Source organism: Lepisma saccharinum, chromosome 10 (genome assembly GCF_977018435.1).
Source record: "Lepisma saccharinum chromosome 10, izLepSacc3.1, whole genome shotgun sequence".
In the NCBI taxonomy this organism is placed as follows: domain Eukaryota; kingdom Metazoa; phylum Arthropoda; class Insecta; order Zygentoma; family Lepismatidae; genus Lepisma; species Lepisma saccharinum.
The window spans coordinates 28,094,982-28,120,870 of record NC_139238.1 but is presented as its reverse complement, the minus strand read 5'-3'; the positions used below and the strand labels follow the sequence as shown (position 1 = coordinate 28,120,870).

Below are 25,889 nucleotides of genomic sequence, written 5' to 3'. Positions count from 1 at the left end.
ATTGATTTGTCCTTAATGAGAAAATTGAGAATTTAGTAAATGTGATAGTATATGTGAAAACAAATATTGATTGATTGATTTGCTTCATTTACTTCGCTTCTTGTGCCACTTTTGGCTAATTTGCGAAGATAGGGATGAGTGATGAAATGATGAATGAACACTCACAAATATCCATGCCCAAGCCAGGATTCGAACCCAAACCTCTGGCGTTGAAGTTCGATGTGCTAACCACTACGCCAAGGAGGCCGGCTTGTGGAAACAAAGAAAGAGATCCTCTTATGGGTTTTCCTTTCATATTTAAAAAAAGACAGAAAAGCAAAAATAAACCAAATCTGTCAATCAATTCTTTCTTTGTAACTCTTTCACTATGCAATTCTTATTTAGCATGCAACGTTTCTTATTAAAATCAAAATACGATTTATGAAATTATGAAATCTGAAATTCTAATGAGAACACGGATAACCTTCTTTGTAATATATCGGTCAGGTTTCAGAAACATGAATTTTTACACTACGTTTGCATGTGCAATTTTCCCTCTTTTAAAAGTAGCATGTTTTAATTATGTTACTAATCATTAAAGGAATACCTCAATACCATCCCGAAGTATGATAATTAATATTTACCCCTCAAAGTAATGAACCACTTTCCCTCTCTGAAACTCGCATAGAAATGATAGCGGCCGTTTGCTTCTGCCAAGCCCCAAACGAACATAACCGAAGGGGCACCGAGCATAACCGATCCTCCCACATGACGTCACGCGCTCGTGCATGATCGGCAATTTTCGGATGGCGCTACCTTATAGTATATTAAGTTACCTTGAGTGTAGCCTCTTACACACTCTTTACACCATATGCACAGAATATACATTTCGAAACATTTTATAGGTGAGAAATATAATTTTGTACATTCCTATGACATGAATATAGTTGTAAAATACTGTTAGCAAAATAAAACACATTATTTGTTACTCAGTTGTTTGTTTTTACTTATTTTAAGTTATTAAATGTTGATTTAAAGTTTCTCATCTTTTGTGGGAAAAAGGGATTTTCCCATGCGAGATAAATTTTTCCCTCTATAAGAGTTTTTTTTCTTTATAAGAGTTGGCGATAATTATCAACTTTACCTACTCAGGATTACTTCGTACGGCGCTTCTTACATCCAATCGTAATTTTTTGACACAATTTTGAGTTTAAATCAATTTAATTTTGCTAGAACACGATCTCAGATCGTATGAAATATGTGTTCGTAACCAAATAAGCACACGAAACCTAGTGAATCACAACTTATTGATGTTTTTATGCTTATAGCAATCCTACCGTAAGTAGGATGGTGAGTAATTGCAAATAAAATTGCATCGCCAATCCAGACTATCCTAAAACACTTGTACTCTAATTTTATTATTTTTGAAAGTTTAAAATTTAGATTGATTTCTTCCGAAACATAAATAATTGTTCAAATAAGAGTGTTTAGCTATTTTCATCATAATTTATAATGGTGCGTGGTCTAGTATCGTTATATAATACGTAATAATCATATTTCAGCAAAATCCGTTCACAGGTATCGGATTGGAGCAAAGCGAAGCTGTGTACCAAATATCATCAAAATCGGTGACTATGAAGGTCAACTCCTGTCTGATTTAACATGGAATGACCCATATATTCCAGTGTGGATAGACTCGTCTTATTTCTTTACGTATGAAGTTGATTTAATTTTTAGTTTTAAGTCCATTTCTTGAAAATATAGACTAATCGGGATTGGACTTACAGTTTAAAGGATCTGAAACACTATGTGCCTTCTTCGTGCATCGAATATTGGACCCCTTAACAATGAACTCGCCTCCAGTCCCCTTCCAAAAGCCTAACCCCCCCCCCCCCCACTTTTTCTGGTTAACAAGTTTTTTGTTTTTGTTTGTTACCAGTTGGCGAGATGAATATACATAATGTATACCAGTGATTCCAAACCGGGGTGCCCTGGCACCCTAGGGCACCGCAAGATGAGCCTAGGGGTGCCGCGAGATATTTTAGGGATAAACGAAAAAAAATAGTATTAAGAAGTTCACCAAGAGTTAGGCATCGGTGGCTGTTTTTTTTTACTTGGACTGGCAGAGGAGTATCCTGGCCAAGTGAAGAAACGTTTGCCCTCTTCAACTTCATATTTGTGCGAGCAAACCTTCTCTGCTATGACAAAATCCAAAGCAAGAAATAGACTGCGTAACCGTGAGGATGATATGCGTGTTTCATTGTCAACTGCAAGGCCCGATATCAAACATTTGTGCTCCAAGCATCAATCACAAGTCTCACATTAATAAAACAAAACTCTTTTGAGTGATTTCCATTGTAGTAAACTGTACAGGGTGAGTCAAAAGTTCCTGACCACCCCTTATAAAATAGAAGGGAGTGTAGATTGCATAAATCTGACTTCACCACTGAATTCCTGGTGAAATTCTAGCCCAAAACGATACCCCACATGCCCCCCTTCCCATTTGAAGAAATGAAGTTGGGTCCAAGATGGCGGACGACGTTGTCAAGACATGCATCAAAAAGTTCCCCCCCCCCCAGACATAACATATTACTACCATGACCAATTGCTGCAATCTACACTCCATTTCATTTTATAAGGGGTGGTCAGTGACATTTGACTCACCCTGTATTCTATTCTGATGTTTCTTTCATATATTTTCTTTCAATTAATTAATAACATTGGTACTGGAGTAGGTATCTATTTGACAATAATTTTAACTTGGCCCTGATAACATATTCCGCTTAGATTTAAGATTAAACATCGAAAAAAAAATAACAAAGGTGGCTCATGTTTTTAATCTCATTTCCAAGGGTGCCGCGAACGTAAAAGGGTTGGGAATCCCTGATGTATACACACAGTATCCCCATGCTTCGAAACAAGTTTCTGAAATCGCCCTCCCACCCACCAAAACTTTCAAAATATTGCACCTTATACATTATGGGATGTCAGAAACTTTGTTTACGATATAACACAAACTATTAGTTACCTTACACTCCTTATATTTACTCAGAGAATTCTTAGTCTTCGTCTGTATGCTTTCCAGGGGTGTAAGGAGTGACCTTCTGGAGAGGCACCCAAAAGCCAAAGCCATTTCTACGTAGTATACCTCAGTAACGGCTTCTTGCGTATGGACCCATGGACAGGATAATCCTTTGTCGGGTCGTGTTGTCCTGTGCTGAATTCCCCTTTACAGCCTCAGATTCTAATGAATAAGGATATATTAGTCCTTGTATAGTTTTAGTTCTTCTAAGTAACGAGTGAATAAATTAATTTTAAAACTTGAGTGAGGAAGTTTTTCATAGACATATTTTATATTCTTGTTAAGAGGGCGCTGGAGTTGGGCGAAGGTCGCCGTGAAAAGCGCTTAAATTTAACAGGTTTTTTTTCCCTTTTTGTTGAATATAACGTTTTAGGACAAAAATTAGATGTGAACCTACTTTATTAAACTTTGAGTATATGACACATTTATGCAATTCCAGTTTGATAAATGTGCACAAATTGCATTATTTTTTTTTTCAATTTCCCATAAGGAAATACGTAAATAAGCACAGAATGGTTTTACGATTTGCGGGCAGCACAAAATAAAATGGCCATTATGATGCATACTAACGTAATGCTCAATTATTTTATGACCAATCTAGGAAGGGCTTTTCTTTCAAAAGTCACTTGCACAGCCCAAAATGATTGTTTAAAAAACGCATGTATTATCAACGGCGAAATATACGGCCGCCAGCATGTTCTGAAATCCCAAGCGGTTCACCACTTGGCCACTAGATGCCTCTGTTGGAAAATTGCTCAATTTTGTTTTTGGTTAACCCCTTAAGTGTGGATGGCGTATTTATACGCTTTATGTTTGTTTCAACTATATTCGATTTACTGTGGCGTATATAGTCACACAGACGTTTGGTGAGATAGTTCTAGTTAAACAAAAAAATAGTAGCAAGAGAGGAAAAAAGACGAAAAAGAAGATGACGAAACTAATTTTTTCCTTCTTCTTCTTCTTCTTCTTCGTCTTTTTCCTCTCTTGCTACTATTTTTTTGTTTAACTAGAACTATCTCACCAAACGTCTGTGTGACTATATACGCCACAGTAAATCGAATATAGTTGAAACAAACACAAAGCGTATATATACGCCTTCCGCACTACAGCAGCACAATGCGGAGGGCGTGTACTGAATTTGACGAAAAAACCTACATTTTCCAGCGACTTGTTCAACAAATTCCACACTTCGGGGGGGAGGGGTGTACCCGTTTATTCCGTGAAGGGAAAAATAGTCTACGTGCCGATGTGTCCACAATATAAAATCAACCAATCAATCAATAGACGATTTCGAACTCAACCGTGACTTTTGTTATTTGCAAATCACTTTTCCGTATGAAGGAGAATGTTATTACACGTACTACATTTACATTCCACAAGCGCATGAATGTTTTCCTGAAGTTGAAATATCGAAATTCTGAAACTGATCATTCCTTTTATACTCTGTAAGAACGTATATATTCCTATACTCTGAGCTTGTAAACGTTTCAGATAAAAATTTCATTTCGTACAATGAGCGAGTTGTGTGTACAAGTATGTTAAAGGAAAGCACGTCTTTAATTTTGTTCTTGGGACTTACGCAACTGTAATTGAATCTTATGGTTTGTAATGATGTAGGAAGAACATACCGGCACAAGTAACCTTTAGGTAGTCATTTTCTGGACTAGATTGTCCAGTAGCGTGCCTACAATAAGTAGCATGAATTTTCAATATCCCTAAGACCTCGTTTTGAGCATTTGGAAAATTTTCTTCAAATTGCATTTAGTCTACTAAAATTTTATTTTAATTTATTTTTATCCATGACAAAAATTATCGAATTTAAAGTTTAAAATATACATCACAATAATGCAGAATTAATATTTTTCACATAAGAGTGTAACGCATGCAACCAGTTTCAGAAAACATTCATGAACTTTGAGGTACGTAAGAAATAGTACATTACAGTTTCGCATGGTAACTTATAGGAAATGAACTAAATTTTGCATAATAATGAAAAATAACAAATTAGGATAGGTACTTGTCTTTATCACCATAGCAATTGAAAGTTGGAATGTCTCTCTCATTTTTCTCAGAGAGGATACTTACAGGTTTTGTTTCAGAAAGGAAAAGGTTCGCATTTTAAAATGAATTTCGATTTGACATTATCCATTGTGTAGTGATTCTGCTACCTACAGCTATTCTGACACTGTGTTTTCTTTCGTATTCAGGTGAACAGTTATTATTATTATTTTTTACCTACAGCCAACTTGGAGTTTTCATAATAAATAACATCAAGTGTAGTAACCAGTAGTTATCATTTTGCTCTTTGTTGCAACGTTAGGTATCTAGAAACTAAAATAATTCATATCAATACTTTTGTTTCTTTATAGCTCAATGCGAGGAACTGATAACTTTTATTACGTTACGATAGATAATATTTATTTTTCTCATTTACGTAGCTTTTGTTCTATTTTTAACTAACCTCGACGATAAGAATAAATCGTTATTAGATGAAATTGAGGGAAGGATACACACAAAGAACAACACTGATGTCACCTGGGTGCTAATAAAATGTATAAAGTAATGTCATAAGAATATTCCTTCATTAGAGTACAACACAAATAAATAAATATTGGATAACGGTATTTATCTTGTAAATTATTACAGAAAATATAGTTGAAACATTGCCAAATGGTATGATGATATATAATGTTACGTTTTTGTATGTATCTAATATCCTGATTATTGCATGTCATATTGTTCATTAAGAGTGAATTTACAATTGAACATTTGGATTGACAATGCGCTGACGTGTAGCATATTCGCTTGAACCCTTGCACTTAATTTCAAGGTTGATATACACAGGTGAGTCTATGAGGGATATGCAACGAATACGATTGCATGATGTCACCCGGAGGGCATTGATGCCTGGAAATTATTCATGTAATAATTATAATGTTTCATGGAATTAATTTACCACGCATATCTTAACTTACGTTGAACTTACCTCAATAAAGTCTTAATTGGAAAAAAAGTACCCCAGAACAGTAATTTGTTTCCAACTTCCTGGTCTCATACCTACGTCGCACGAAACTTCCCGAACGTAAAACGAATCCCACCTGCATATACTCAACCTTGGGAGCACGTCACGCGCCACAAAAATTATATTCCTAGGACAAAAGTCATCAGGGATCAGAAAACATAACATTGTAAGGAACAGTAGAGAATATGTTGAACGCTAGGCTCCTAAAGATGGCAGTGATTGTCTCTTCAAACACAGGACGAAGCTCCTTGTACAGAATCTCCCAATTGTTGTTGATGAACGTGTTCATTGTTTCACCTGAAATACAGATTTGCACAATATTGTCAGTTTCTCAGTAACCTGTTAACAGTGTTTATTCGTGTTCTTAACATTACATAATTATGTAAACTCTTATTCTATAATTTTCTCTTCTCAATTTCCTATTATTTCCTCTGAAACAAATTAATAATGTAGAAAGCAATCTAAAATAATCGAGAGCACGAATACTGGACAAACACTGCAGTATTCAGGAGAGCTCTAAGAATGTTAGCAGGGCCGGGTTTTTTTTGTGTTAATTTTTCAAGAATTTCTTGAAAAATATATAATCGTTAAGATGGAGGTGATAAGATGAAAATAGTGAAAGAACAAACAAAAACGCACATGTGCAGGACACAATGTAATCCTTCACAGGGGAATATATTGGCTGTGAGTCCAGACACCAAAACCTCGTTGGTCTGTATGTTGCAGTCCAGGGTGTACTATTTTGAAGAGAGGTTGACAAGTAGAGACAAACACAAGAATAAAGAGAGAGCTTTATTTTTGCGGTAAGATGAGATAGAGAGGTAGAACAAGATGGATAAAGAGAGGAGAGAGAGAGAGTGAGAGAAAGAGAGATAAGAGAGAAGCGAGATAGAGAAAGAGAAAAGGAGAGAAAGAACAGGGAGAGAAACAGAGGAAAATGAAAGGAAAAATATATAAAGAAAGAGAAAGCCAAATGAAGAAAGAGAGACAGAGAGAGAAAAATATGAAAATGAGATGGGGAGATAGATAAGTCATAAGATTAAGGAGAGGGAAAGTATGAGAGGCAGAACGATAGGAAGACAGAAATGTAGAAGAAAGAAAGGAGAAAAGAGGAAAAGAGAAAGCTAAATAAAGACAAGGACAGAGAAAGAGAGAGAGAGAGAGAGAAATTAAGATGAAAGAAGTGAAAAAGGAAAACAGAAAAGAAGCAAAGAAAAAGAAAGTGAGAGAATCGGGGAAAGAACGAAGGGAAAAGAGAAAAAGTTGAACAAAGGTAGAGGGGAGAGAGAAAGAGAAGGAAATGAAGAAAGAAAAGAGAGAGAGAGACAAACTTGGAGAGCAAAAACAGGAAAGAAGCGAGATCGTGATGCAGGAAAGGAAATAAAGTGAAGGACGGGGAGATAATCAGAGGAAGAACGAAGACAACAAGTGGTAGAAAGAGAGAAGGAGGCACTGTAAGAACTAACTAACTAACTCTCTAGCCTTCTTAAACCCGAAGGTTCATGGCTGCAGCAACACAGGCCTCCCATCTTTCCCTATCTTGAGCAAGATCTATACTATACTCTTTTCCATCCCTACCGACTTCCCTTAGGTCCATCTCAACGTTGTCCCTCCATCTTCGTCTTGGCCTTCCCACAGGTCTCTTACCATCAGGTTTCCCAACAAGAATCCTGTAAACTCCTCTTTCCTCTCCCATTCTTGACACATGGCCTGCCCACCTAAGTCTTCTTGATTTAATTATTCTAATAATATCTGGACATGAATACAAATGATGTAGTTCTAAATTATGTAACCTTCTCCACTCACCTGTCTTCTCATTTCTTTTAGGTCCAAATATTTTCCTAAGGATCTTATTTTCAAATACTCTCAATATAAGGCACCAAGTTTCACACCCATATAATACTACAGGCAAAATTACTGTTTTGTATATTTTAACTTTTAGTTTCTTAGATATTAAACGGTAAGACAAAGGTTTATGAAGAGAGAAGTAACATGCATTTCCTGAATTAAGCCTACTTTTTATTTCCTCTTTAATATAATTTTCACTTGTTAATATTACTTCAAAGTATTTGAATTTGGGAACTGCTTGAAACGAGTTGTTATCAATAATTAGATTTTGATTATTACCTAACACTTGGTTTCGGCCTGTAAGCATATATTTAGTTTTCTCTTTGTTAACTTCCAAACCTATCTCTTTAGCAGTTTCGAAAAATATTACTGTAAGAACTAAAAAGAGATAAAAAAGAGGGGAGAGAGAAGGAGCGATAGAATCCGAGTAGACAAGATCACAAGGAAACCAGTGCCCACCCAATCAAAGTTCTCTAGCTACGCCACTGCAGCAAACCCTGAGTTACTTGTTCGGATCAGTCCAAAACATACTTAGAAGTTTGTCCACGACAGATCTCTATGAATGTAGGTAAATTAAGGTTTTACTTACCCAGAATTTTGTTCCCGTTGAACAAATTATCCAGCTGCAAGTACACAATCTTTGGATTCAAGGTTATCCAGTAGTCTGTGAACCTCATATACGTCTCACCATTCCTAGTCACTGGCTTTCCTCGTATGACCCAGTACACGTTGAGGTCTCCTGTCAAAACAAGCAACACAGGGTGTTCATAATGTCAAACGTTGTAATCGGGAAAAACTGCTAGAATGTTTGCGAAGAAAGTAAGTTCCAATATTGCACAAGAAAACTACAAATCAATGACATCAAGTTCGAATAATATGTGGAGGCCAATGTTGACGTAAACTCCATGTAAGGGCCTGTGTAGTATGCGTGTGTTTTCTATATATATATATATATATATATATATATATATATATATATATATATATATATATATATATATATATATATTGAGAGAGAAGGAGAGCTTATTAGAGGGCTGAAAAGATCTTGTACCGATCACAAATAAAAATACAATGATATTAAAAATAAAATCAAGAATTATAAAATAAGAGGTATACCAAAAAATAAAACTTAATCTGAATATTTTATTGTATGGTTATTGTGAAGAGATATTTTTTAAAGTTATTGTAGTAATGTTTACACACGTACATGTGTATAATGAATAACAAAAGGAATTTAATGGAAAAAAATTGTTACTCAACGTCACGTTTCTGCAACTTTTGACTAATCAAGGCCTTGATATGATTGTTATTTAACGCCGCTTTTCTGCCACTTTTGGCTACTCGCGACGATGAGGATGTGTAATGATATGATGAAATTGATGAAGGGACGCTCGCAAAGAACATCCACATACGGAAAACTAAATGCATCATATCGATTGATGCACCAAAAAGCATCGATTGATTCCCCAAAGTGTGTTTTATGGCTTCTTCAAAGAATCAGATTCTCATTTGATGCATTTGGGTGCATTTTTGTATGTCGTGAAAGAAACACCAAAGTGCATCATTTGATTCAAGTGAGGATTTCTTTCAGTCGATATGTAATTCAATGCATCAGTTGATGTTCCTTGATGCACCTTCCTGCATCTTTTTGGATGATGCACCTAAACGTTTGGTCTGAGCTAAAAAGTTTATGTAGCTCAGACGAAACGTTTAAGTGCATCATCAAAAGAGATGCAGGAGGGTGCATCAAAACGCATCAACTGATGCATTGAAGTGCACCTCGACTCTAAGGAATCCTTCAATCAAATGATGCACTTTGGTGTTTCTTTCACGACATACAAAAATGCACCCAAATGCATCAAATGAGAATCTGATTCTTTGAAGAAGCCATAAAACACACTTTAGTGCATCAATCGATGCATTCTGGTGCATCAATCGATATGATGCATTTAGTTCCCTGAGTGCATGATCAGACATGGGCAATTCCGTGTTGAGATCGAATTTCCAAAACTTAACGCACTCGCCCACCGATTAAGCGAGAAACATCATTATGGATTTCAAAAACATGCACATTCCAATAACAAGTTCTCTGAAGAAAGAATATATAATCATTCAACATCATCGTCGAATTAACCCAAAGCGTCGTAAAGTAAAAAACATGCAAATACGAACTACTTGGATTTCTCGTAACTTACTCATGTTATATTATTGTTAGAGGAAAAGGTCTAAATATGGGCGAAGGTTTAAATATGGGTTTTGGAGATATCAGCGATCCCGGGTGCTGCAGCCTGACGGAGGCTATGGGAACTGGTTATCTGTCAAGGACAAAGGTTGCGGCGCCAATTCACAAGAGAAAGTGGTGTTTAGTTTCGGCCTTGGACGCTGTTATAGAATTGCGACCTCCGAAAACTTTTTGCAGGTATGATTTAACTCAACGTTTTCTGAATTCTCATCTGATTTGTATAAGTTATGATATTAGCGGTCCATACAACAAATGTGGGCTTTTATAATGCCATGATTTGTTTGTGAAATATGTACCACAGAGAGCGAAAATAAATTGAAGAAGAAAAATAGCGTGATGGTCTAAATATGAGTTATGACATGAGGTCTAATGTTGGGATCACATTTTCAACAAATATTTGGATGTTTTTCTTAATTTCGATTTTTCCCATTCCGCTTGATTTTCAAAGCAACAGATTATTCAAAAATATGAATTTTATAATGTTTTAGCGATACATTACTGTTTTTTTAAATTTTAATTGCTTCTTGTGATATTGCCACTAGTAGCCCATATTTAGACCACAATTTTGAAATACATCATTTTACCATTTTTTGGAAATTGCTTTTTATAAAAAGAAATGGAGACCTTCTATACTTTAACATGCTATTACATTTAAGTATATATTTCGTAGATGTGCATTTTCAAGGCAGGTGCTTGATATCTTAATTTTTTCCCTCCGAAAATGACATCATAAAAAGGGGGGCTCATATTTAGTTCTTTCAGATTTTAGATTTTTTTAAAAAAAGAAAATCTGAAATTTTATTACAGAAATCCCATCAAAAATCATCTGATAAGATTTACCTAGTGTTATGTTGCATTCTCCTTCGCCAACAATGGGCAACAATAGAATCCTGCCATTAACTTTGTACCTTCCCGTCATGGAATAGCTGTCAATCGTGCTGTTGAAGTCGAAGTAGTATTTCTCTGGTTCAGCCCTAAAGAATGAAGAAAAAAAGTACAAACATTAAATTAGCATTAAAACTTTAGAATACCGGGTGGCCAGAATTAAAGATACCCAACTCAGAGCCCTCTTGCCTTTACCTTGCAATCTTGCAATAAACGAGAGATTATTTTCTCGCAACTTCCAGCCACTAACAAATGTCTTTCTAATTAATAACGCAGCTAAATCACTTAACTTGATTATTTGTACAACCCATCATGGAAGTACCGCGCCACATTTCAACCTGGTGGCGGAAAATTTAACTATTTTTTGTCGACATCCTCTTCCCCATGGTCTGCATAGTGGACTCACCAAATTTCAGAGTTCTACGATGCCTCAAACAGGCTACTGAGGGCTCTGAGTTGGGTGACTTTAATTCTGGCCACCCGGTATATACCTAAGCTGTCTGTTAGTAATATCACATATTGTGCAGGAGGTCTACCTAGGTGCATACAACACCAATAAACTTCACAGTGTGTACACACTGTCCCGGGCAGCGACTAAAAACAAGTCTAGTTGCGCAAGTAACGACTCGAGAGGAAACGACCAGTGTACACTTGAGAGGGGAAGTGAGTGCATGGAGGGGAAAACGCGGCTGCAGCTACCAGCCGTTTGTAGCAGCGCGCGTTGCTTTGTTCCACCCACTCGCTTTCTTTCACTGCTGGTATGCGCGGCCTTGCTTTAGAGATTCCTGAAACTGATTATAGAGGGCGTGAATAAGAACAATTTTTATCTAACAACGTTATGCTCGTTAGGGGCCTTGTTTCGAAGTTATGCACCCTCGGAAAGCGTGATTTTTTCCGTCTTTATTCAACCAATCGTTACGCATTTATGTTTGCACTTCCATTATTTTGTATGTAGAGAAAAGTACTGTAACACATAGCACGATAATGTTTAAACAGAATACTAACAGAGACATGGAGCGTAAATTCGCAAGGTTTGCATCACAAGACTCTCACGACAGCCTGGGCTCCTCTGACTGCGCATGCGCTAGCGTCAGCTGTTGAGTGGGAGGTTCGATTGAGAGCTTCGCGTACGTGTTTTCCTGCGCTGATTCTGTTGTTTCTCATAAATGAAATGTTTTTTTTGTGGTTCTACTCTGTATGCGTCTTCTATAGCAAGGAAATTTAGTATGTGTGTATTTTCTTTGTGCCTGCGTGATTGTTTTCTTCTTTACTGTTCGCAAGTGTGAGGTGAGGTGGTAGTGGTACATGTCTTCCCGCGCGCGGTTTCTGTTGTTTCTGATAAAGAAAATGTGTATTTTTTTGTGCTTGTACTCTGTATCTGTCTTCTGTAGGAAAAAACTTTAGTATGTGTGAATTTTCTTTGACTGTGCGTGCGTGAGTGTTTTCTCTTATCATTTTGTCTACGTAATACAAGAATGCCACCTCAGTTAATCTGCCATTTGTGTGATAAAATATTTAAAAAGAGTTTCAATCTGAGGCGGCATTTTTCCAATATTCATCCCGGGCACGACTTGCAAAGAGCTTCCATTGTTAGAAAGCAACACATTCAAATGTCCTGTATGCCACCTTAATTCTCGTAATCACCATAGTTTTGGGGATCATATTTCCGAAGCCCATGATATCACTCTGAAAATTGAAACAAAGCAATTTACTACGCTTTCTGACTTCTACAGCTGGAAGAGAGCAGTGGAAGATTGCGACAATACTTTGTTTGTTAAGTCCAGAGGAGAAACAAAATTAGCTTCTAAATCACGGTTAGTTACTTTCCAGTGTCATCGGTCTGAATTCTACACTCCGAAAGTTTCACCTGATAGTCGAAAAAGAGAGTTGAAAATACAGGGTTCCTCAAAAATTGATGCCTACTGTCCTTCGAGGATTAAGATAATTTCACGTGAAGATGGGCAGGTCCTTGTGGAATACTGTGCAACACATGTATGCCACAAAATGAGTTAGCTCACTTATATTTAAATTTAGATGAACGAAAAGAAATTGCCACGAAAATTGCAATGAAAGTGCCATATGACGACATTTTAGCAAATGTGCGGTCTTCCGTGAGCAAAGACGAACTGAAGCGAAAACACCTGATAACAAAACATGATTTGTATAATATTGAGAGATATTTTTCTTTGAATAGTGAAGCAGTTAGGCATTCCAATGATGCAGTCAGCGTGGAAGCTTGGGTTGAAACTGAAAACAATTAGAAAACAGCTGCATTCTAATGTAGAAGCCACAAGGTGTCATTCTACTCGAATATCCACAACTGCAAGAAAAACTGCCTCTGTCTTGCAATAATGACAGAGGCACAAGAAGAAATACTTAGGAAGTTTGGATCAGATGTCATATGTGCCGACAGCACTCATGGCATGAATGCTTATGGCTTCGAAATGACAACGTTGCTTGTTCTTGACAACCTAAGGCAAGGCTTCCCTTGTGCCTTTTTCATATCAAATAAAATGGATTCCACAAGCCTGAGGCTTTTTTTCGAAGCTGTGAAACAAAAAGTCGACGACATAAGCTGCAATGTGTTTATGGATTCCACTTTAAACTGTAGGTCCAGTCCCGATTAGCCTTACAGTGCATAAAGTGGACTTAAAACACCAAATTAACCAATTAACCAATGTGTTTATGTCGGATATGGCAGACACTTTTTATAACGCATGGCGAGACATAATGGGCGAACCAAAGAAACGCCTGTATTGTACTTGGCATGTGCTTAGAGCCTGGCAGAAGAATCTCTCCAAAATTAAAGATTCAGAAAAACAGAAAGAGGCATACGATTTGTTAAGGACCCTTTTACAGGAAACAGATGAAACTGCATTACAGCTTATGTTAGACACTATTGTGCAACAACTTACTGAGGACGAAGCCAAGAAAGATTTTTCATTTTATTTCCAACAAAACTACACGAAGTGCTGCAAGATTTGGGCTTACTGTTACAGAATAAATTCTGGAATCAACACAAACATGCATCTGGAATCTATGCACAGAACACTGAAACATCTCTTTTTGAAAGGAAAAACCATCAAGAGACTGGACAAAGCAATACACGCTATCATGCAGCTAATTAGGACAAAATTGTATGACCGTCTAATCATTACTGAAAAGGGAAAAACAAACTTCCAAATTGAAAAATCTTCGAGCTCGCCATAATAAATCCTTGGAGATGAGTTCTGACCTTGTGCTCATAAATGGTGACAATAGTTGGACCGTTGCCTCATCTTCTAAGGTTCCTCAGTTGTATACTGTTACCCTTGTTGAGCCCAATTGTCAATGTTCCCTTATATGACTGCTATGCTTGCATTCATAAGTTTACTTGCACATGTATTGACGGAAGCATTAAGTGGAACATGTGTAAACATATACACTTAGTGTGTCGGTCAATTGGTTGGTTCTATCTGTGGACCTTCAGATGCAATAACAGATTCAGATGCACTCATCATTGAAGATGTCCAATCTGCAGAAAAAAAGCAATCTTAAATGAAGTGGGAAATAATGAGTCTAAAGCAAATGATATAAAAAAAGAAGGCTGAAGTTTTAAAAGAATTTAGTTCTATTTTAATGAATTTAAAACCCATTGAAGAAATAAATATTGTCAAAAAATCCGTAAAAGGATCATTAGTGCCACTAAAACGAAATCAGCCTTACCAGTATCACCAAAGTGCAACCCAAACAGAAATATCGATCCCCAAATACGCTTCATTTCAAAGAAAAAACAGAAATCTGCAAAAAAATCTTTCAAGTCGCCCTCAGAACAGGAAGTGCTGAAACTTGACGGAAAAGCAACAATGTTATCATCACTGAACGTAGAATAATGTGCCTAGACGTGTGTGAAATTGTAAATAAAGTTTTATACTCTCTATATTTTTTTATCATAAAATATCGGGACATTGTACACGATTATAATAACATTTTATAGGTACGAGTGTGAAAATTAGTAAACTTGTATACTGTGTTATACTCTATATATTTTTAATCATAAAACACCGGGACATTGTACATAATTCGGCACGGAATACCGAAGGTCCGAGGTTCGAATCCTGGTCAGGTCACTTTTTCCGAAACAAATCTTCATCGAATAATAATTATAAAATTGTTTAGATACGAGAGTGAGAACAGTGAACTTGTGTGTATAGACGTCTAGATTTTTCTTACATCGTGAGGATAATATCACAATCCTTTCAACTTCAACTTAACCGTGTGTTGGATGCAGTGGTTCACTTGAAAGTTTACTTATGAACATTTGGACCCCACATTGAATGATACGGCACCATTCACAGGTACGTGTTTTAATTTGTTATTACAATGTAAGAATATGAAGTGTGATTTTATGTGCATGATTTCATCAACAGTGGGCATATTTTCCCGATAAGTAAGATGGTAATGTTATATGTATTGTTCCACGTTCACAACGACGCTCAACTTCGCCCGTCCACTACAAAAAACCTTCGTGCGCATGCGTCACCGCAATCTAACGCAGGAGGTGGGGGAGCCCAGGCTGTCGTGAGAGTCTCGTGTTTGCATCTCACACTGATACAAATCATGCATATATACGTAACAACAGCATCTATAAGTGTGTTGCATAATTCTTCTTCAGAGGTAGTCAGGGCGTAGACAGTGACCCTTGCATTTATTTGGCACGTACGTAAACTTTTTGCAGCTTAGGGAAGAAAATTGATATTTGTGTGGAGAAAAGTAAATGGCGGTACCAACCCTGAATCTGTCACTAGTTTTATGTATACAGGATGAAGTTAAGTTTTCCGAGAACTCTTAGCGCGGAAACGTTCCAGTTATTTTTCGTACTTTTGCTACCTCTTGCGTTAATCTCGACGATGAGGATGAGTGCTGAAGCGATGAAATAGATGAAAACCTTGAGCAATGTTCGAACCTGGAACCTCTGGTTTTGTAGCGCTTGAAGCTGTATTGGCCGTCCTCTGTGGCGGAGTGGTTAACACATCGCGCTACGGAGTCAGGAAAGCTGGGTTCGAATCCCAGCCTGGATATGGGAGTTCATTGTGAGTGTCCATCATCAATTTCATCATATCATCATTCATCTTCATTTTCGCGATTGGACAAAAGTGTCAGAAAACCGAAGCAAAATATACCCAATGAATCTCTCTCTCTCCCTGTCTGTGTGTGTGTGTATATATATATATATATATATATATATATATATATATATATATATATATATATATATATATATCTACAAGGTGTATCAGAAGTCCTTTACCACCCCTTGTAAAATCCGTAGTGATGTATTTTCATGGAATTTGATATGGGCGATACAAAATAGGCCTAGGGGGACATCTTTTGGAGTATGTCACGGGGACGGCCGCCATTTTGGTTCCGCCATGTTGAATTCAACCTTTTTATTTAAAATGATAGGTGGGTCATGTGATACATGACCATAGGCTAGAATTTCGTCAGGATGTCAAATCTGAAATCAGATTTCATGTAACTTCATTTGGTGAAATGTGAACAATTTCCATTTTAAACTGTAGGCCCAGTCCTGATTAGCCTTACTGTGCATAAAGTGGACCACCTATCATTCTAAATAAAAAGGTTGAATTCAAGATGGCGGATCCAAGATGGCGGCCATCCCCGTGACATACTCCAAAAGGTATCCCCTTAGGCCTCTTTTATATCGCCCATATCAAATTCCCCATGAAAATACATCACTGCGGATTTTACAAGGGGTGGTAAGGGACTTCTGATACACCCTGTATATATATGGGTGTGTGTATATGTGTATAGTGGATCATAAAACTATTATCAGAAACAAAGTTTCAGAATGACACAGTGGCAACGTCACCCTCTTGTAATCAAGGGTTCCCGTGTGCGATGGACACCCATAGTCGTTCGGATTTTGATTTTACTTTAAATAGTAGCTCCAGTCCCGATTAGCCTATCCGTGCCAAACGAGGACTTCAAACAAAACTCAAACTATATCAGGAACTCCCTAAATATATTTCTAAGTAGAAATGGAACAACTAAATTGTTCTCCCAACGTGAATCCAACCTGACACCTTGCTTGCAATTGAAATACTTGTCTTCACACGGACAGTGTGACGTCCGTCTATGTGTTTCTTACACATAAGATTAGAAGGGACACTCACGTCGCTGCAAACATCTTGAGGTCTCCGATTCCCCTGTGGATGGTGTCCAAGAGGGTCAGGTTCAATCCCACGGGACCATCCCCTGCGTTCAGGCTCAATTTGGGAACATACATGGGGTCGACTGGAGGGATTCCATACTCCTTGATACCTGGAACAAAATAATTTGCATTACGGTATATAGTATAAATTTATAACTACTTATTATTCAAACTTGACCTTAAAGACGCACGATATACGTACAACAATGCATGAAAATAACAATCGGGTAATCTTTTTCTGGGGATGAGCGCACCCCTTAACTTTAAAGGGTCTGATGTAGGAAAATATAAACTTCATTCAAATTTTCGAAATGTCATTTTTAAAAATATTTTTATTTGTGACAGTTGATTCATTCTCTTTAGTGCTACCCTCAAGAACGTATACCGACAAAGTAAGGTCTTAAACAGGTTTAGGATTAAAGTTACACATAAATGTATCATACCAACGTCTTTCTCTTGAAACTCTAGCCTATTTACATATTTCGCATGCCCACCTTTAAATTTAAATACTGACGTTGAGTCCAAGATGGCGTATTTCAAGATGGCCGCCAAATTGTTCACATATCTTATCCGATGTCTCCCTTTCCTGTATCTTGTTTGGGTCTTTTATTCCTGTTTTACCGTCCGTAAATGTTAGACAGGTGTTTCCGTACTTATGGACCACCCCGTATATATATATATATATATATATATATATATATATATATATATATATATATATATATATATATATATATATATATGAATTATGTATTTGTCTTTGCACGCCTTGTGTCGACGCTGCGAGGCATCGAAAACAGGAATTTTGTCATGAGAAATAAGCATGTACCACGCAGGTCAGGCTCACAATTGCAACGTAACTTACATAGAAGGAAATAATGTTTACATACAGTTTCATACTAAAGTCTCGAAAGAGAGCGATAGTCTCGAATCTTACAAGCTCATCTCAGTATCGAATTTCGAGTAGATACCTTAACTTGTCTCGTCTCGCTAACATTCCTAAATCATTGCACAGCCAATAACATAAAACAATGCTAAAAGACTCACCGTGGACTACCTTCTGGAAAAGTATTCGCCCTGACTTCAGAACACAGTTGCTGACGTCAGGATCTTTGGCCTTACAGAGTGGGATATGGTCGGCTGGAAAATAAAATAAAATTATTTCGAATTTCATTACTAGAGGGCAGATATTTTCGTACGTTATTTCGTGAAAATATATATGTTTCTAATCATGGTACACAGTGAAAATGCAATTCCTGTATCAGATAAAAGTAACTCAATGTTATACCCAACAGAAACGTTTATATTTGATATCAATGTCATCTTCTACCACTAGCACAAGTCTGTTTACTTTGTACTATTATTATTTTATGTAAGGATTTAGAATCTGTATACTCTTTTATACATGATGTAGTAATTCATTTAAGCGTACATGGGTAGCTTTTCAGAAATTGTATAGTGTGTATAAATCCATGAGAGCGGACATTGTACTGACACGGGCAAGAAAAATGGGACACCTTGATCCTAAAATACTCCCTTTTCATCAAGGTTGCTTAACTCTACGGCGATCTTCAATGGCAATTTCTACCAACGCCGTAGAGTTATGCAACACACATAACGCCTTGCAGAGAAGGGAAGTATTTCAGGATCTAGGTGTCCCATTTTTCTTGCCGGTGAGTGTACTTCATTTTGCACAGTTCAATGTATCGAATGAGTGTTTTACCAATTTTATATAATCAACACCCATCTTGGGTATCCACGACGTCGTTGTGTCTATCTCGTCGCTTTGTAATCAAGTGTCAGGGGTTCGATACCTGGTGGAGGCACATAGTGATTCGGATCCAACTTTAAACTGTAGATCCAGTCCCGATTAGCCTTACTGTCCATACAGTGGACTTAAAACACCAAATCAACCAACCAACACACACAGTGACGGATTATTGACGCTGCAGCATTGGGCCCATTCCTGAAATAGGCCCAGATGAAAACACGAGAATTTTCCGAAAGCTGAACAGTTTTCTTTTACTATATTGACCTGAAAATAAACCTTAGAATGAAATTTGGAGCCCCAATTTCGGACGCTTAGACACAGCGTTACTTATTATACAGTTACTATTATTCTTTGCGCTGCGACGTAACTGCGTGGGCGAATCAAAAAGTAAGTTACACCCGAGGCGTGTTCCTGTACTAAAAGAGAGAAAATAATCACGCCTGGTGGCAGCACTGTCCGGAATGTATTCTCCCCATACCCAAAGCAGCCATGCTGCAGCTGCTTTAATATGAGAGTAGTCGCCGTGTCAGTATGGCGTGTCGTACTGAGGTGGCGTCCAACCTTCAGTTGCGCTCCGTCGTCCGATTTTTGTGGACACGAAGGCATAATCAGATTGAAATCCATCGCCAAATTGTCGAGGTGTGTTGTGGGAATGCAATGTCACATCCCATGATCAGGAAATTGCCAGATGTTCGAAAGAACGAACGTGAACGACGAATAGTGTGTCGGGGAGACTGCAACTGGAACACTATCGACAAAACGGAACATGTGAATGCAATCATCCTTGCCAACCAACATGTGAAAATTAAAAGAGATTGCAAGTGAACTGAACATATCATACAATAGTGTGTCTATGCTGATTCATGACCAGTTGGGTGTATAGTAAACTGTGCTCTCAATGGGTTCCACGATTGTTAACCGAAAAAGTCAACTCAATTGAAATTGGACGGAATTTTTACACACATGAAATATAAAAAACTGGTCACACGATTGGAAAAGTGCTTGGAATACCTTAGTAACTATGTCGAAAAAAGTTAAGTGTTCATGCATTTTTCTCCAATAATTATTTCTTTCTAATGTGTCTTGTTTGTTTTACACAGGGGGGTGTAACTTACTTTTTGATTTGCCCTAGTATAACGTCGTTGTGTTTATTGTTCACCGAAGATTTCAAGTTAATGCTATCAATTTTACGTTAAACAGTCTACTTAGTAATTTAGCTGCGTTTTTGCAAAATCTTGCCACTTCATTATTGTTCGGTAAGTGCGACGTAGTAAATTTTTCACCTTGAAAGTTAGTTGTAGAGAAAAACTCGACGGTATTTCATTGTTAGGTTTTAACGTGACAGCATCAGGCCCAATTTCGTCTTAATCCGGCCCTGCACACATACACATACAGTAAGTATGTGTGATAAAACGCACTCATCTGCTCACACATATACAGTGACTTTGTACTCTGTGTCAATTTTGCTCCACCACAAATTATTTAAAGCTGGCGCCTCGGAACCAGTAATCGAACCCGGTACCTCTTAATTACAAGGTTACAACGTTAACCGCTAAGCCGTAGGAGAGGACACACAAGAGTAAATAACCATTTCTCATCCGGCCACAGTTATAAATGGAAAGTTGTTTCACACGTTTATAGTATAGTATAACCTTTACTGATCTTTCGTTACATAAGACCACATTTCACGCAACAAGAAACAATTTGTTTAGTAGCATTGCAAGAAGTATAAGTGGAGTAAGTGTTTCATGAACATGTTACATAACAAAAAGAAGAAGATAAAATTACATCTCGAAGTAGGAAAGAAATAATCTAATTACATGTTATAAAATTGAAAAGAATCACACTTCCAACAGTTGTCAATTTTATTTGTCTCGAAAACAAGGCTTAATAATTAACATTAGTTGCCTGCCAGAATTCTCTATTAATCCTACTTTTACACAAAATTGGATTCTGAAAAGTCTTGAGCAGAGATTAAAGTATCATATTCTAAAATCAAGTTATCTTGTCAATGTGGTGGTAATTTTTTAATAGCATATTCAAAATAAACTTGCTGCAATGTTACGTTCACGATCACAATCTCCATAGATCAAATTAATCAAGGTTTCATTATCAAGAAAGGCAATATATACACAGCTATGTTCATTAGATGTATAGTTTAAGCAACAGAAATTATAGGAATTTCAAGATGACTGAATCACACCTATGTAATTTCAAGCAAAAGTTCATAGGATTTTTTTTAGAACTGATAACCATAATCGAATGCTGGAAAAAAATTATTTCATTTTTTTTTGCGTACTTATATTCGAGAATAAATTATTATTCCGGATGACGCTCTGGCCATCAACTATTCTGAGTTCGATTCCAGGCGTGAATTGTTCGTGTCACTTGATCAGTCTCAACTAATCCCCTTTCATCCTCGTCGTTGCGATTAACCAAAAGCTGGAAGAAAAGTGACGTAACAGAAGAAATAATTCTAAATTTAGCTTTTTTGTGTTTAGGATCCGAGCCTCCACCGGGCATCGAATCCGGGACCCCTTCATTACAATGCGACGACGTTATCCGCTGCGTCATCTGGGAAGTCCTGGTGGGGGATTGGGAGAGGGTTTTTTTTCACAAAAGATAATCAATTAGTTTTGACTTCAAATATATTTTACTGAGGACAATATCGAAAACACACACGAGCGTAAAAAGAATGCTGTTCAATGTCGTTATGTTTGTGAATGTCGTATGCTTTCTCTCTCATATTTTTACATTTTCATGAGTTCAGCAACAGATCTACACAAATAAAAGTGAAACAAGAATGTAAAATAAATATAAGTATTGAAATTGATTTATAATAATATAAAGCAAAAACCAATGAAACTATTTCAAACTTCTTTGTAATTCATTTACAATTTTAATCATTTGATAAAGGAATTAATTTGTTACGTTATAATTAAACATATTGTAATAAAGTAACAAATTACCTATATAAATTTAATAATATATATTATTAAATATTCAGTAATTAACTTTTTGAACAACATCATGTGTGTATAAATTAAGATCTTCCTCCTCCCAACAGTCTTGAGTGATTTAACACCCTGGTGTTAATTCACACATTTTGGGTTCTGTTTGTAATAGCCTAAGATAAGCAACCACAACAGATTTTATTACACAATACCACTGATCCAGTAATACGTTTGTATGCTACGTGTGCGAACAAAACACTATACTTACATAATTTCGCCAATGTCATCAGCGGAAGGATACATAGAAGCAGAACGAAGCTGCAAGCAGCACACCTCATGATGGACGCACAACAAACTTTCTTACGTTCCTCCACCACAAGCCAAATCAAAACTGAAACTCGATTAGATCCCCAGTGCAGCAGAAGAAGAAAAGTGTGCTACCCTTTGGAGTTTTCTTACGACTTCCTGGTGGGGCTTACTTTTTACTTTTTTTTCCCCGCATGGCGCACGCTTTAGAGAGAGAAGGCATGGTGGCTGCAGCCAGTGTTGCCAATTCACCTACTTTGGAGCCAGATCTGGCTCTTTCGTACTCTCGTCTGGTTTCTTAAATTTCGAAATGCTGCAAGGGTAAATTTAGCTCCAAATCTAGCACTTTTAGTATTAAAATGTCAATGTATTCGCGTACAGAGTATTGATTGATTGATTTAAGTTATTTTACTTCGCCTTTCTGCCAATTTTGGCAATCGCGAATGAATGGTGATGCTATTGAAGAGATGAAGGGACAAATACGAACACATATGGACAATACACAACAAAGTCCAATAGAGGATTGACCATAGGGCCAGTCGCCAGAGCCTCGTTAGTCTGCAGTCCAGGGTGTACTACGTGGAAGTGAGGTTGATATTTGAAAGCCTTCGAGAAAGGTCACCCCCTTACAGCAGAGGGGATTGATAGGGCAACAGCCACCTCCGAAATTTTGAAAAAAAAAAAAATGAAAAATACGCCAGTGCATGTGTACACAGTATGGTCTTCTTGATACCTAACACTGTTCGTTCAGAGCTACGAACGTAGGAATTATATTATGTGTCAGACGGGTGGTTTACGAAGCTCTTTCTTGTAGGGAGGTAAGCTATAACAAAGGGAAGATGGGAGACATTCTTCAGCTGTTGCTTATTGGGGAGATTTTGAAGTATCGTCCCCAAAGACGTTTTGATTATTTTAAGTTAAGTCGTTCTTTAACTCTTACGTAAATTGTGACGAGATGCCTTATGTTATTTACGAACTACGATATCTGTTATTGGTTTTAAAACGTGTCGATACAAATGTAAGTATCTGAACTTATTGGCGTCGGCAGGAGGGTCGGACAGGTCTACGGACCTCAATGGAATTTAGCATTGTTCATTTCAAGTTACAAAAAAAAAAAAGTTATTATTATAGTTAATAAATGAAATATAGTTCAGGCTAGTTATTATTTGAACAGAATAACGAAGTAAAAAATTGTGTTAGATCGAAAATGTTTAGTGTAAAATACAAGAAACAGTTTATGTTTTCATTTTCTACCATTTAAAACAAAAATAAATGGTTTTACTTTTTCAAGATTCCAAAAATAGAGTTTTATGCAAGTCGTCACACAGCATTAACACTGTGACTAAATTTCTTGCTAACTTTCGAAGGGTTTCCTTGAACAAGGTAAAGTACTACTAGATATTCTCTCATCTGGTGGATCGAGTAGAAAACTACCCCCAAGGATATAATAATAATAATAATAATAATAATAATAATAATAATAAATTTGGAATTTAATTGGTTTGTTTTATAGTTTATAATAGTTCTTATTGTATAGTAATATTCATAAGCATGATAATTATAATAATAATTATTATTTTTACTATTCGAGTTTCATCAATGGCCTGTCATCCCCTCAAAAATTTCTGACGATGCCCATGCCTGAACTGGAGACGCCCGCCTCCCTGATCCCCTACGGCACCATCACTGTCTCCGGCCTCCAAAGATGAATGGATAATTCAATAACGCCCTGATTATGCATTTTGCCACTTCATTTGCCTATATTTTCGATTTCATACAACCATCATAAAGGTGCAACTTAGATCTTTTATGAAGATCCGATTTGGCAACACTGGCAGCGAGGCTATTGGCCAGAGAAAGTTCTCTCTCCGCTGGTCCGTCGACTTTAATGGTCACCCGAGGCCATATTGGATTGAAGTGAAAATCCTTTTACACGACCTGTTATGTAATGGATGTCACTCACCTCTCTCCTCGTTTTCTGTTCGTGGACATGTCGATCCATAACTTCCCAGCAGCGCCCAAGTGCTAGGATAAGAGTCTAGATGCCTTGACTTTGAATATGTTAATTTTGTGAGAGTTGAGGGTGTAGCAAAAGATCCCATGTCTGCATGGTTATTCTTGTTAGCTCTCCTGCCCTCAGTCAATATTTAGACTGTTATGCAATTGAAACAATCTCCTTCTTGTCTTTGTTTTTACCACAGACGCACGAAATATTTCGGGGGAGGGGAGGTATTTGTTTTCGTTTGTTAAGCTTATCGGGATTGGCCCTACACTTTAAAGTGGGATTAGAGTTACTGCGCAATGTATAACCACTGGCAATAGAAATTGGACATCTGGATCCTGTAATACCTGCTTCCCTGCAACATCTGTTACCTATATCTATGGCGGTGGTAGAACTTACCATTGATTATTTGCTATTAAAATCCACTCACCGCTGTATAGTTAGGCAACATACATAACGCCATACAGCGAAGAAGGTATTCCAGGGTATAGATGTCTCATTTTCACTGCCCCTGACTGTACATTGCGCAGTGGCTCAAAGTGTAGACCCACTCTCAATCAATGTACCTGACGATATATTGGACACAAAATTTCAGTAATCGATTTGAACTAACAAGGGAGGTTATCTAAGTGTCCCCCCTCCGATTTCCATGAAACTTGGCAGGTTTGTAGAGGGTCTCAAAGGAAGAAATATGTGTTTCTTTGCTTCGGCTAAAAAACTGTTTTAAGGGGGAAAATACCCCCCTCAAATGTCAAAATGAGGACAAATTGAAGTGGGAATCTGACCCCTGTGTCCCTCTCCGATTTCCATGAAACTTGGCAGGTGTGTAGAGAGCCCCAAAGGAAGAAATACGTGTCTTTGTGTTTCAGCTAAAAAAGAACTGTTTTAGGGGCACCCTCCCTCAAATGTCAAGATGAGGAGAAATTGAAGTGGGGATCTGACCCCGAAACCACGTAAATATGGCATAGGAAGAAACAGGGGCCATAGGGCCCCTCTATACACCTGCCAAATTTTATGGAAATCGGATTGGGACACAGGGGTCAGATCCCCAATTCAATTTGTCCTCATCATAACATTTGAAGGGGGGGGGGTTGCCCACTAGAACAGTTTTTTTAGCCAAAACGAAAAAACACGTATTTCTTCCTTTGGGCCCCTATATACACCTGCCAAGTTTCATGGAAATCGGAGGGGGACACTTAGATAACCTCCCTTGTAAGTGTGCCGTAAAAATGTATTCTAATACAGTAAAATGTAGATTGGCTCATCGGGACTGGGCCTACAGTTTTAATTGGAAACTGAACCAATGAGCAATGTGACTCCACCGGGTATCGACCCCGGGACCCCTTGATTACAAGGCAACGATGTTACCACTACGTGGCCATAGGTACCAGTGCAAGAAGAGAGTGATTTCCAAGAGGCAACAACCTTTTATGAATTCTTAATGAGTGGTGGACGATGACCGAACGTACATCCAATAAAATTGAGGCACGAACTCTTAACGAGCTAAACCTGACCTGGTCGAGGTGAAAGTATGCGTACGCCCTCTCCCATTAGTCTTACTGCATAAGTGGTACAATAAGT

At 37.4% G+C, this 25,889-nt stretch overlaps 2 protein-coding genes across 2 annotated transcripts; one reads left to right on the top strand and one right to left on the bottom strand.

Annotated features, from left to right (window-relative positions):
- Positions 1-5,623: 5,623 nt before the first annotated feature.
- On the bottom strand, positions 5,624-22,451 carry LOC145994276 (protein takeout-like). The gene is made up of 6 exons (XM_083130380.1): positions 22,269-22,451; positions 18,323-18,415; positions 17,238-17,385; positions 11,017-11,150; positions 8,521-8,670; positions 5,624-6,380 (listed from the first exon to the last, which is right to left on the bottom strand). The coding sequence occupies exons 1-6, from the start codon at positions 22,336-22,338 to the stop codon at positions 6,226-6,228; spliced, it is 750 nt and encodes a 249-aa protein (XP_082986506.1). The 5' UTR covers positions 22,339-22,451; the 3' UTR covers positions 5,624-6,225.
- LOC145994448 (uncharacterized) lies at positions 13,413-14,271 on the top strand. Its single transcript, XM_083130583.1, has 2 exons — positions 13,413-13,631; positions 13,729-14,271. The coding sequence occupies exons 1-2, from the start codon at positions 13,413-13,415 to the stop codon at positions 14,269-14,271; spliced, it is 762 nt and encodes a 253-aa protein (XP_082986709.1).
- Positions 22,452-25,889: the final 3,438 nt, after the last annotated feature.

Excerpts from the sequence above, each read along its gene's own strand:
- LOC145994448 (XM_083130583.1), top strand. The coding sequence starts at position 13,413 with ATGACAGAGGCACAAGAAGAAATACTTAGGAAGTTTGGATCAGATGTC. Across the intron at positions 13,632-13,728 it reads TGAAACAAAAAGTCGACGAC|CAATTAACCAATGTGTTTAT; the intron begins ATAAGCTGCAAT and ends CACCAAATTAAC.
- LOC145994276 (XM_083130380.1), bottom strand. The coding sequence starts at position 22,338 with ATGAGGTGTGCTGCTTGCAGCTTCGTTCTGCTTCTATGTATCCTTCCG. Across the intron at positions 18,416-22,268 it reads GATGACATTGGCGAAATTAT|CCGACCATATCCCACTCTGT; the intron begins GTAAGTATAGTG and ends TTTATTTTCCAG. Across the intron at positions 8,671-11,016 it reads AGAATGCAACATAACACTAG|GAGACCTCAACGTGTACTGG; the intron begins GTAAATCTTATC and ends TTGTTTTGACAG.